We start from the raw sequence: 13,691 nt of genomic DNA, 5'->3' as shown, positions 1-13,691 counted from the left end.
AAACTTCATACAGAAGTATATAATTGGTTTGAGTTATGACACCTAGTGCAAACAAAACACGGACGAGAGGACAAAATGGCGACAGAACAGCTATGTTAGTGCTTTGAACGATTCAGTCCTTCCGTCGTCATTTTCTCATTTCATCCGTGTTTTGTTTACGCCAGACGTCATGACCATTTTCCAACTTGCCTAATTTGGGACTGTCTGATTGGTTTGTATTCTTGAGCAACATTGTCAGTGTTGGATGTAGCATTGGAAATAGATAAGATTAGGCAAATATACATAAGTATAATTGATTTTTTTATATCCTTTAAAAGATGTTTAAGAAGCGTGCATTCTAATAATTGCGATATGTTCCTATTTTTGTGTGTACACGTCAGTAACTTGTCTTATCGTGCACTATTTCACATTCCTTGATGGTTGCTATCTGGAGGCACAACCATTCTACACTTGTCAAAACCAAATCATTGTAGCGAAAAAGATCAGGCTTTCATTTCTTTTCTCAGAATAATATTTTGCAGTATCAATACCAACAAGATATGCAAATTTATTTCAGGATGACTTCACAGCAGAACCGGTACATGGAGCAGCACCAGGTGTGGTTTGTGATTTGGGACAAGCTGTGGAAACATCACCAGAGCCAGCGTGTGAAACGAACAATGGTTCAAGTGCAGCTAAAGTGCAGAGAAATCGTGCAGAGAAATCAAGTGCAGAGAAATCGGTTCATGTGCAGCTAATTATGTGCCACGAAGGATCCCAAACGGATGAAAAGAAAATTCTATCAACAATTGCTGTGCAAACAGAACCATACGCTTTTTCTTCAGGTATGTATTCGCATTTGCCCTCAGATTTTTTGGAGAACTTGGTTTGGCCGCAAAGCTGCCATAGTGGCATTTCAGAATGTTAAATGAAATTACGGGTCTGACTAGTTATGGTCCTTCAGAATGCTGACTTAAAGGAACGCTGTTGCCACAGTGAGCAAAGAAATTTTAGTGTTGTCTGTTTCTTCAGTGCAATGTGATTGGTGAGAGCGCAGCAAGTACAGTGCGAGCAAAGGTATGAAACACCTGTTGATCTATTTCGAGACAGCGTACTACCACGCCTATTTATTAACTGTTTACAGCTGTAGTCCAAGGAAGTCACCCCCTGTGTGACCCTATTTGACGTGCTTTCGTGTGAGGGAGATGGACAGCATATTTAATCTTTCTTGATTGGCAACCGTGCCCAGTCTTGCAGGCTTTCACTGAGCTATAGAAGGTACGATGCGCTAGACGACCATGTTCACTCAGGCTTTCTGTGGAAGCTGATAGTGGTCGTGGGTGCTGTCCTTAAGGCATCGATTATGCGTGCTTGGCCAGTGCTTTGTAGGGTTGATGTGCGAGTTTCAGTTCGCTGTGGATGTCCATGCAAATTGTGGCAAGTGATGTTGCATTGTGGGCTACGCACGATCCCCATGTAAATACCACGGCAGTCACTCAACACCCAGCCTCCTTAGGGAAACAGCTTTCAAAATCTTTCCCGGGTTCCCTCCTACTTACTGATCAATGGTTGTAAGCTCGACGTGCCAAACGGCCACCGCATACACAACTAAAAGCCAACAAATGGGATTGTAGAACAAAAAAGTATTGACTTTAAATGCCCAATCCAGGCTTTTGGCAACACTGCCTGGTACCCCTTCAAAGCGAGACAGCTCCTTAAGAAACATTTTCCTCCGCGCCGCCTCGCTGGAGCGCCGCGACACCCGTCTCTCGCAGTAGAAAGACTACAACAGGCAGTCCCACCACAGCCGCTCATGCCTTCGACGCCTGATTAGTGACGGTTGGTCAAAAAAAAAAGAGAGAGAGAGATAGAGCTGCTGCGACACGCAAGCCCTTACCTTAGCCAGCCACCATCGACAATAAAGGGACCACCACCCTAACTACATTGAACGCAACACTTCTAAGAAAATACACATTCGCGATGCCACTCGCATAGCACAGTGAACGCTGGAATTTTTTCTAAATTTTCTTCCTCTTTTCTGCCTTTTTTTCTTTTTTTCTGTCTTAGCCGTTCTTTCTCTGTAATCTTTTTTGCTCAAGGTGTTATAAATGTGAGCGCAAACAGAATGTACCTACATGCCCGATAAAGACCATACTCTGACCAAAACTGTCAAAATAAACACTTCCGTTGTTACCGTTCTCATGGAGGATCTATTTCACTATTTGCAATACTACAGCCATATATATATATATATATATATATATATATATATATATATATATATATATATATATATATATATATATAGGCAGGCATGGTGGTTGAGTGGCTGTAGCGTTGCATATAGTCAAGAATATCCTCCGTGAGCGGTCACAACATGGTTTATTTCGATGTTTCGGCCTAGAGTCTGGCCTTCACCAGGATTGAAGGTACAGTTTGTTGGTGCTCAGCTTTATACAATCTCAAAATCTCAAATCAGAGGGAAAGAAGGAAAAAAGACAGAAAAAAAGAAAAGGAAAGAAAAAAAAAGAGAAAAAGAGTGTAACGTGGACTCCCCCCCCCCCCAGTTGCCCCCTTCCACTCTTCCTTCCACTTTCCCTTCCATCTCTCTCCCCTTTCACCTTTCTGATGTCAGCGGTCTGTGTATGCTTCCTTTCACTAACACATTCTTCCCGATTAGACGGCGCCTCCTGGCTCTAGAGTTCGATGTGGGGCAAAAAGAGCGTTTTTAAGAAGTTTAAGCCTTTAGCTACTCAGCGCCCCATCGACATTTCGTAGTAGAAAGAGGGGTGTCACGTATTGCGGCAGAGGCTGGTAAGCGAGCGCAATGCGAATTCCTTGTTGGCTTCTGGATTACGCGCACAGTAGGGGCCTCCCGACTGTGCACATGGTTGCTGTTGAACATGTCATGCTTGGCACAATTGATTGGGTAGTAAAGTAAAAACAGAAAACAGACGACAGCTTTACTTAGGAATAGTAGTTACATTTGGAATTGTTTTGAGATGTCCAGTGCCCTTCGCAGCTGCAGTGCCGTGAACTCAGTTACTATTTTCATTATTGCCGTTATTGTTTTCTAATGCTTTAATTGCTGCAAGTGTACTAGGATTCTCATTTATTCCTCTATCGGGGGTGTTAAATCGGTGAATAAGGTACGACTCTCGTTCACATTCTCGGTTTGATTTAAATCCCTTCTCTAAGAGCGGTACTGATAGTTTGTCTAATTCATGGTCGGGAAGATTAAGATGTTTTGATGGGGGTAGATTTGGGGCTGATTTCACATGGGCTCCATGATTATTGAAGCGAATCCTAAATGGTGTTTCTGAGTAGGTATACCACATTAGAGGAATCGCATGTTAGGTATTCTCGTATGTTAATCGAAAACTTGGATTGTGTGCTGGTTGCTTTGTGTGTTTCTCGCATCGCCTTACATACTAGACATCAAGACTTTAAACAAGGTCGGCATGAATTATTGGGGCGTGAGGTATTGATTTGAGAGTGGACAAGTGTGTCTTTGAGGTTGCGTGGTCGTCAGTAAACGACGCCTGGAGCGGATGGGAACGCGTGTTTCAGAGGTGCAATTTGTTCCCAGAATGTTGTAACAACATTCTACGACATTGCAGGAAGAGCTGTGGAATTGGTCTCTAGCGGGCGGCCTTAACTAAGTCGCGGTGGTCAATTGTGCATACGCCGGGACGTGCCCTGTTGTACTCTCAAACATTCTGGTGGGCGACTGTGTTGGGGTAGTCAAAGCAAGTCTCGTCCATGCTGTGAACGAACGTTGTCACTGTAGAGTACGAGGCACACACTGAGCGGATACTTCTGCACGTCCTTCGCGCGTCCAGGGGTTACGAGGTGTCCCATTTGACATGTGCGGCATCACAGGGCAAAGTTGATGTATTGTCTCGTGAGGCAGGTCGTGACCTTGCGGAATTGCTGATGTCGTACTGCTGGTGGCTTCTGAAAAAGTGTGATATGCAGTCAAGTGGTCTAGGTCAGAAGCCTTATAGTCAGGTGCAACCGTGGTTTGTACAAGCAGGTCTTGTCTGATAATATCCTCAGGCACTATAGCCACTTTGGAATGGAAAGGCAAGCATCAGCACGCTCGACCAATGACTGCACTGATGACCGGAAACGATGCAGCATCGAGATGTGCATCAAACCGGCAGTGGTGGTCAGTGCCTCGTCTCCAGCTGGATTGGAGGTAGCTGTATTGTTATTAAGCAGAACGACGCGTCCAGGCACTCCAGTGATGGCTAGCTTAGAAGTCGACTGACAGGCGGCTGTAACTGAGAAACGTTACAGAGCCACCCTGTCAAGGGTGGCTCTGTAACATGTGTCAACAGGGAAGCTGACTCTTGTATGGAGGAGTATGCCTGGCGGCTAGTGTCCACGCCTGCTGCAGGGTGATCTGCATAGTTGTTCCTGGAGCCCCTACAAGGCACAATTGTACCGAAAGGGCGTTCTGTCTCGCGAGCTTGATCCCCAAGGCAGGGCAAGTTGGTGGGCGCCCGAACTGCACCGCCGAAGTTGTGTGTTGCTCCGCCTTGATCCACGGTTTAGTCAGATTCGGAGGCATCAAAAAGTTGGCCAAATACGTTACTCAACCTGGGACACCATTTAGGCCATGAAGGTTGTTTCGTACTTTCGCCTGCCGTGGTGGTCTAATGGCTAAGGTACTTGGCTGCTGACTCGCAGGTCACAGGATCGAATCCCGGCGGCGGCGGCTGCATTTTTGATGGAGGCGGAAAGGCTGTAGACCTGTGTGCTCAGATTCGGTTGCATGTTAAAGAACCCCACGTGGTTGAAATTTCCGGAGCCCTCCATTACGACATCACCTATAATCATACGATGGTTATGGAACTCCACATATCGATCAATTTTTTCACACCTTCATAGTTGTTCCAGGCTTTGGCAGCATCACGAAGGTGATCGATGGCCTTCGAGACCGACGGAAAATGGCTACGAGCCATTTTTGATGGTCCGGTCAGGCGTAACGGCTGCCGAGAGCGCTTACCATTGCAACCTACCGAACGGCGTCGTCCTGGAGTTGTCAGAATTCTGCTACATCCGATACAATCACTGCTGGTAACGTGGAGTACAAGTATCCGGTAATTTGTAAGGCGTAACGGTCCAGCTCCTGAGCAAGCAAGGGCATCGCTCACGGAACTTTCGTGGGCAGGATGGGCTAGGAGCCTGAAAATCTAATACTGATGGCCGCGGAAGATATGGGATCCATGCTACTCGCAGTGGTGGTTGAGATACCGCAGTTCGAAGGCATCAAGCTATTCAGTCGCTGGGACAAGCGTGCGGCTTCCCGGATGATCCACCCAGCATTGTAGGACCAGTTGCCTGGGTAACCATTGGCGGCGTTCGAAGAATATGCTGTTGCTGCAGCAATGAGTGCGGCGATGTCCGAGATCATGTGAGCGTGGTCAACTCGTTGATTGGAAGCGTCGATACAATACTGTTGTGCCACCAAGCTGGTTTGTATGCCTTCCTTGGAGTGTGCTTGTAACAGCAGCAGGCAAGCGGGCACCTAGAAGGCCTGGACACCGGCCCAGAACTGGGCTTTCTGTGGCAGGATTGTGGATGTCATGGCCCAAGAAGCGTGGACGGCGCTTCTGGAGTGGTGGGTCTGCAATGCCGAAGATGCTGAAGCACAGGTGGCTTTGTTTATGACGACTACACCATTGTAAAGGAATGAGATGAAGAGACAACGCCTTTGCTGCAGGCCGACTGTTCTTTACCTGCCTCGTCCTTCTCGTCTTTTTAGTCTGTGCGTGCGTACGTGTGTGTGTGTGTGTGTCTGTGTGTGTGTGAAGGCAGTGACTGATGGTAGAGGCTGATGAAGTGAAAAAGGAATAAACATGGGGTATGAGCCAGGCCGCGTCTACCAGATCTAGCGTCACACAAGTCAACAGGATGAAGACCTGCCTGCCACTTCATCCACCGCACACCCTCACCGACGTTTTCAACAAGATGCCCTGACGATTACCAAAGCATATCCTAGCTGCACACAGCGACAAGCATCATGACTCAATCATCGACTGGCCTTCCCATGCCAGAGTACACTGGGGCAGCGGACGATGGACCTGTGCAGGACTGGTTCGACCTGTTTGAGCTCCAGGCTAACGCTGTATCCTGGTCGGAATGTGAGATGATCACCAATATCACTGATTACATCTCCAGTGAGGCATTTAGGTTTTACCTGATACAGATATTCGAAAACGACGAATCATGGTGAAAAATCAGAGAAGAGATGATTGCCCGTTTTAACGACTACTACAAGGACTTCCTCATTACCGACCATCTGCATACAACCAAACTTGGCCGTCATAGTCCACGCTCCATTTATCAAGGAACATAGCTTTCCACCAGGTTTCTCTTCACGAAAGCCGGTATTTTTAAAGTCGCCGCTCCAGCACATGACACGGGACTTTGCTTACCCACCTGATGCACTTCATTCTTCGTCTCCCATACATGGTCCACCACCCGGTTTTCTATCATGCGGCTCTTCAAGCACTCCTCACCCTCACCGTTTGCCTCATAAGAACGCTGTGTTCACAATAGATGAGCTGACGCACTGTCAAGCCATGCTCCTTCCGTGCAGGTTCATGCATTGCCATCTGTTGCATACACACTCGGCATTCGAAGCAAAACAGAAGGCTCAGACACATCGAACGTCGTACGCTGTCATGCGCAAGAGCCTCTCCTTGTGAACAGAATAGAAGCTTCTGAAGAACTTTCTACCAACTCTGAAGCATTATCTTCGTCGCTCGAACTGCATGACAACAGCCCACAGACTACCAGACACAACATCAAGTTGTCAAGAAAACCAGTGTGATGTTCAAGAAGGGTTCCCACCTCAATACGTTCCACAGCAACATTAGCAATGCCCGCAAAAGCAAGTCCAAGGATCACAGACACTCCAACGAATACATTAACAAAGACAACGACGCAAAGCAAACCTCTTAAAACAAATTCAAGACGTGAGGCATCTTAGTATAAGGGATCCGCACCAGAAACGCATTTGGCAGAAGAGATCAAGACTGCACCTCAGATTACTGCTCCGAAACCTCAGAAAACACCGAGCAAAACAAGAAGTCACTAGTTCTACCTCACAGAGATTCAGGCACCATCCCATCACTTTACGACAACAAGCACGCATGCAGGAAAGACAGCGACGCCTACGAAGGCCGATTTCATCAGTTTCTACGCTCAGGGCATAATTAAGCTGCCCCGAACGCAAAAGCCTGAACCTGAACTTGGCAACGTTTAACCCTAGGACCTAATCTAGTGAGGGACGTCTAGTTGTACTATTCGAGGAGCTAGAGGGTGTTAAATGGGATATAATAAGGCTCAGTGAGGTTAGGAGGACAGATGAGGCCTATACTGTGCTACAGAATGGGCACATCCTTTGCTATCGGGGCTTGGCAGACAGAAGAGAACTGGGAGTGGGGTTCCTAATTCACAGAAACATAGCTGGCAACATAGAGGAATACAACATAGAGGAATACTATAGCATTAATGAAGGGGTGGTAGGTATTGTAATTAAACTTAATAAAAGATACAAGATGATGGTAGTGCAGGCTTACGCGCCTACATCCAGCCATGATGACGCTTCAGTCGAAAGCTTCTATGAAGACGTAGAATCGGCAATGAGTAAGGTAAAAACACAGTATACTATAGTGAAGGGCGACTTTAATGCAAAGGTAGAGAAGAAGCAGGCTGGAGACCAGGCAGTAGGAGATTTTGGCATCGGTACTAGAAACGCCAGAGGAGAGCTACTAGTAGAATTCGCAGAACGCAATAATTTGTGGATTTTTAATACCTTCTACCGAAAACAAGAAAACCGCAAGTGGACATGGAGGAGCCCTAATGGTGAAAATAAAAACGAAATAGACTTTATAATGACTGCACACCCAGGAATCGTGCAGGATGTGGAAGTGGTTGGCAAGGTACGATGCAGTGACCATAGAATGGTACGGTCTCGAATTCGCCTAGACTTGAAGAAGGAACGACAGAAACTGATACGCAAGAAGCCAATCAATGAGCTAGCACTGAGAGGGAAAGTACAGGAATTCAGAGTGTCGCTGCAGAACAGGTACTCAGCTCTTAGTGAGGAAACCAACCTTAGCGTAGATACAATGAATGATAATCTGACGAGTATCATTACGGAGTGTGCAGTGGAAGTTGGAGGCAGGGTAGTTAGACAGGACACTGGCAAGCTTTCCTAGGAAACGAAGAACCTAATTAAGAAGCGTCAAATCATGAAAGTGTCAAGTACAACAGACAAAATAGAACTGGCAGAGCTTTCGAAGTTGATTAATAGACGTAAAGTATGCGATGTAAGAACGTATAACATGGAGAGAATTGAGCACGCTCTGAAAAACGGAGGAAGCGACAAAGCAGTGAAGAGGAAACTTGGGATAGGCAAAAGTCGAATGTATGCACTAAGGGACAAAGAAGGCAAAATAACTACCAATATGGATAGAATAGTTAAAATAGCGGAGGAGTCTTACAGAGATCTGTACAGTAGCTGAGACCACCACGACCTTAATACTATAAGAACTACAAGTAACCGGGATGACACCCCACCAGTAATGATAGAAGAAGTCAGGAAAGCTTTGGAGAGCATGCAAAGAGGCAAAGCTGCTGGTGAGGATCAGGTAACATCAGATCTGCTGAAAGATGGAGGACAGATTGTGTTAGAAAAACTAGCCACCCTGTTTACGAGGTGTCTCCTGACGGGAAGAATACCAGAGTCTTGGAAGAACGCTAACATCATCTTAATACATAAGAAAGAAGATGACAAGGACTTGAAGAATTACAGGCCGATCAGCTTGCTCTCTGTAGTATACAAGCTATTTACAAAGGTAATTGCTAACAAAGTAAAGAAAACATTAGAATTCAATCAACCAAAGGAACAAGCAGGTTTTCGAACAGGCTACTCAACAATTGACCACATTCATACTATCAATCAGGTAATAGAGAAATGCTCAGAGTATAACCAACCACTATACATAGCCTTCATAGATTACGAGAAGGCGTTTGATTCAGTAGAAATATCAGCCGTCATGCAGACACTGCAGAATCAGGGCGTAGATGAAGTATATATAAACATTCTGAAAGAAATCTACAGGGGATCAACTGCTACCATAGTGCTTCATGAAGAAAGCAACAGAATACCAATCAAGAAGGGTGTAAGGCAGGGGGACACAATCTCCCCAATGCTATTTACCGCGTGCTTACAGGAGGTTTTCAAAAGCCTAGAATGGGAACAGTTAGGGATAAGAGTTAATGGAGAATACCTTAGTAACCTGCGTTTCGCCGACGACATTGCATTGCTGAGTAACTCAGGGGACGAATTGCAACTCATGATTACAGAGTTAGACAAGGAGAGCAGAAAGGTGGGTATTAACATTAATCTGCAGAAAACGAAAGTAATGTACAACAACCTCGGAAAGGAGCAGCGCTTCGAGATAGGTAATAGTGCACTTGAAGTTGTAAAAGACTATGTCTACTAAGGGCAGGTAATAACCGCAGAGCCTAACCACGAGATTGAAGTAACTAGAAGAATAAGAATGGGGTGGAGCACATTTGGCAAGCACTCTCAAATTATGACAGGTAGATTGCCACTATCCCTTAAGAGGAAGGTATATAACAGCTGTATCTTGCCGGTACTTAGCTACGGAGCAGAAACCTGGAGACTTACAAAGAGGGTTCGGCTTAAATTGAGGACGACGCAGCGAGCAATGGAAAGAAAAATGGTAGGTGTAACCTTAAGAGACAAGAAGAGAGCAGAGTGGATTAGGGGACAAACGGGGGTTAAGGATATCATAGTTGAAATAAAGAAGAGGAAATAGACATGGGCCAGGCATGTAGCGCGTAGACAGGATAACTGCTGGTCATTAAGGGTAACTAACTGGATTCCCAGAGAAGGGAAGCGGGTTAGGGTGAGACAGAAAATTAGGTGGGCAGATGAGATTAAGAAGTTTGCGGGTATAAATTGGCAGCAGCAAGCACAGGACCGGGTTAACTGGCGGAACATGGGAGAGGCTTTTGTCCTGCAGTGGACGTAGTCAGGCTGATGATGATGATGATGATGATGATGATGATGATGATGATGATGATTGTTTTAGGCAGATTTTAGGCAAATGCCTATTTGGTTCCTTGCATTGCTAATGTGCCACTTCAATATATAAGAATGAATGATAGGCTGTCAAGGGCTTCTATAGTGTTTTTATAGTGCTTATAAATTCCTATTTTTGGCGTTCGTGCCTATAGGTCGATAAGTGACTTATGTGAACACCATTTAAGCTCAAATATTGTTTTCGAGCATGGTTTGAGACCGTTATTCATGCTGCAGGGCAACATTTCTTTTTCCAAACTCTGTGAAGTTAAGTCTTTTCGTTGTTCAGACAACTTCCGAAAAACAATTGCCACTAGCAGCAACGAAATGGGTCCTTGTGGCCAGTATACGCTACAGCGCTGACAGGGCGTGCGTGGTTAGAGGAAGAAGAGAGGTTGAGCAAAGGAAAAGATGCTATTTTTGTAGCCCTGACTGGGTGCCGTCTTAGCATATGCAGGGCATATGCTAAGAATTTGAAGAGCTGCCCTGAAGACGTGGATGGATGTGGTGTAGAGAAGGTAGCAGAAGGTCTCGCTGTGTATCTGCCAATATCTGCCAGGAGTGATGTAAGCGCAGGAACATTCTTTACTTGCTTTTCCACCACCTCCCTTATGGGGCGCACCGGCAAGGAGAAAGGCTAGCGGCGTTTACTTTGAATTTTCAAGTTTTTTCGGGATGCATAGCGTTAAAAACCTTGACAGACTCGGTCATAAGAGCCCAGCGCATGCATTACACTCAGCAGCTCTAAATGCTCCAACCTGGTGAGAGGCCCTTTAGGTTGTTTACAGACAGGAGAAAATTAGATGCTACATGGTTAGACCTGGCTAATGCAGAGGAATTCATCTCCTCTGGTCGTTTAGCACTCTGGCTAGCTGCTCCTGTGCTGCACTTCTGAGTCAGAAAGAATAGAGAGACCCAGACCATGTTAGACAATAACAGGAGAGACTGTGTTCTGCGAACTGTGCGGGAAATGCATGGCTATGTTCAACTGTTGGTGCCTTTCTGCTGTCATAAACAGCAACAATTCTCGCTTCCTTTAGTAGATAAATGTCGCATACATCCTTCTTTGAAATAATTTGAATTGATGTACAAATTTTTATGTACAATATTTACAACTTTCTGGGCCTAAACTGGTGTTCTGCAAGCCTAATTTTGGCATCTCAACGGCATTTTTTTAGTGGCTTAAACCCAGCCTCTAGTAAATACTGTGGTCGCGGACATCTGAAAACTACTGGCAATCGCTCAGAATGACCTGTGACATTGCTGTGGCCTTGTAAAACAATAAATGAAAAGATGTGCAATTTTATTTGTTTTCATTGTCAAATGTTGCACACACTAGCGGCATACTAGTTTGCCATACTAGTTTCATATATTTAAGAATATCCGCTTGCGCGGATATTTTTTTGTGACTCCTCGATATTTGTAATGTCGAGATCCTACATAGTCTCCCCACATATTGTGACCTACAATGAGCTAACAAGAACTAAGAGCATTGCCAGTATAGAATTACTCTGGTGTTACTCTAATTCACTGTTCATTCATGTCCCATATGCCGCTGCATCACACTACCACAGCTTTTCCGTTCTATACTTGCTTCATGATTCAAGTGTTCCTGTTTGTATTGTCTCGTGTATATACTGAATAGTTTTTTTTTTTTTAGAATGGCTGTGTGAAATTGGATGATGAAAAAGTTGTCACTCAATTAGAACTCTTTAAAGAACTCTTTTAAAAATGGAATTCATTACAATATTTACAATATTTATAACCTTTAAGTCTCATTGATGCCAAAGGTAAAATTATGTTTGCGTTTACTTTGTTGTTTGTGATCACTTTAACAGCAGTCATTTGGCTGTTGCTAATGCCTGCACTCTTCCTCACCCACCTGGGTGGTCTAGTGGCCTTCGCGCTGGACTGCTTATCCGCAAGCCTTGGTATCGATTCCCGGTTATGGTGGCCGCAGTCTCAATTTAAGCGAAAATGCTTGTGGCTCGTGTGCTTCAATTTAGGTGCACAATAAAGAACTCGAGACAGTAGAAATATTTGGAGCACTCCACTTTGGCATATCTCATAATCTTAACCTAGTTTTGGGTGACATACCGCAAAAATTATTCGCTATTCATTACTATTGGTTACCACCCAAGAATTACATCCACTGGATATTGCCATACCGGTGTTGCAGTAGATGCTTCTTAAAACTTTTTTACCATTTTCTGCCTTAAGTTGCAGCCTAATGCATTATGAATTTGAACTTGTGACTGTTATACAACCATGTCTAGACTGCTACTCCAGATTGGTAGTATTAAAAGGTACGAGATTTTCTTGTCACGTTTTTCAATGTTTGTGTATAATACTGTTGAAACTGAGAAAGTAATAAATTTTATTGTAGTTTTGAATTTACATTGTTGAGATGAAGAAATTGTGCTTGTAAAACAAATCAATCATTTGGACGAGAAGTCCAATGAAGAGCGAAAACAGTAAGATAGAAGTTTGTGGTTAAAAATTTGTTAACACGGTATGGGTGTTGCAGTTGACTTTTAAACAAGAAGCCTTGAAAACTACAAGTCAACGTGTCGTAAATTTGGCTGCAGCACACACATCATGTTTACGATTGTCTCATGGGTCAGACTAAACATTTAATAATGCATCCTTTTGTTTTTACATATCTGTCTACGCTGGGGAAAATAGTTATGCAGATAAGTTGCCACAATGTTGAGTAATGACAGTTTGCTCTGATACTGTAATATAACTAATGATTCGTAAATGACTGTGTTCCCTGCTTATCATTGTGCTTGCTCTCATGGAAAGTGTACAGAGACGTTAGTGGAAAATGTGCAAACTGTGGCAGTAATATATAAACAGTTGCTGCAGTAGTGCATAATTGTTTTTGTTTTGCTTTTACACACTGCACCACATAAGCATAATTCACTCACATTTTTTGTTATGCTTGATATGTTTCTTTCATCTGTATCTTTTCTGCGCAGCCAAGTGCTTTTTGGCTTTTATAGAAAAATATTTCACAATTTTGTATTGCATACTTGCGTATTATCGTTCCGAATTATATAATGTTATTGTTTGCTGCTTCTTTCGTATCTTTTCTATTTTTACGCAGCCAGACTTTTGCATATGTATATATTTTCATCGCTCTTTGAAAATCAGAATGTACCCCCCCCTCACGCAATGTTCCCTCGTGGAACCCGTGAGGTACTTGTATAAATAAATAAATAAATAGATAAGAAGTGGCGATTTCTGCGCAGTGTTTTGTGAACACTTCTCTGCAAACAGAATTACACTAAGCAGTTTAATGGGATAATTTTTATTTGTGCACATTCAGACAGTTTTGCCTTTTTTTCGTATAACCTTGGAATGACACGTAAATCATATTGTAGTTTTTGGCACCTGTTGTTCGCATGTGTTGACCATAGAATTTATGTGCAGCAAGATGAGAATTTTCACAATCTTTGATGTGTCCGTGCCCTGTTGCCATAACAGTAGCCTTGGTATGTGTGAGATGAGGTAAACATTTATATTTTTTGCATGCACAACAGCCCATGTGTATTGCCTGCTGTGGCAGTCCAGTTTC

At 44.1% G+C, this 13,691-nt stretch overlaps 1 protein-coding gene across 3 annotated transcripts in view; it reads left to right on the top strand.

The window, feature by feature from the left end:
• LOC119167540 (uncharacterized) overlaps positions 1–13,691 on the top strand; it is a 68,901-nt gene that overhangs the window by 42,683 nt on the left and 12,527 nt on the right. For all 3 annotated transcript variants that reach the window (XM_075887678.1, XM_075887680.1, XM_075887679.1), the window contains exon 2: positions 557–824. In XM_075887678.1, the coding sequence (XP_075743793.1) occupies positions 557–824 (268 nt within the window). The remainder of the gene's footprint in view (positions 1–556; positions 825–13,691) is intronic.

This window comes from Rhipicephalus microplus, chromosome 3, assembly GCF_043290135.1.
Source record: "Rhipicephalus microplus isolate Deutch F79 chromosome 3, USDA_Rmic, whole genome shotgun sequence".
Classification (NCBI taxonomy): Eukaryota; Metazoa; Arthropoda; class Arachnida; order Ixodida; family Ixodidae; genus Rhipicephalus; species Rhipicephalus microplus.
The sequence above is the reverse complement of the archived record's forward strand: the minus strand, read 5'-3'. Positions and strand labels throughout refer to the sequence as shown.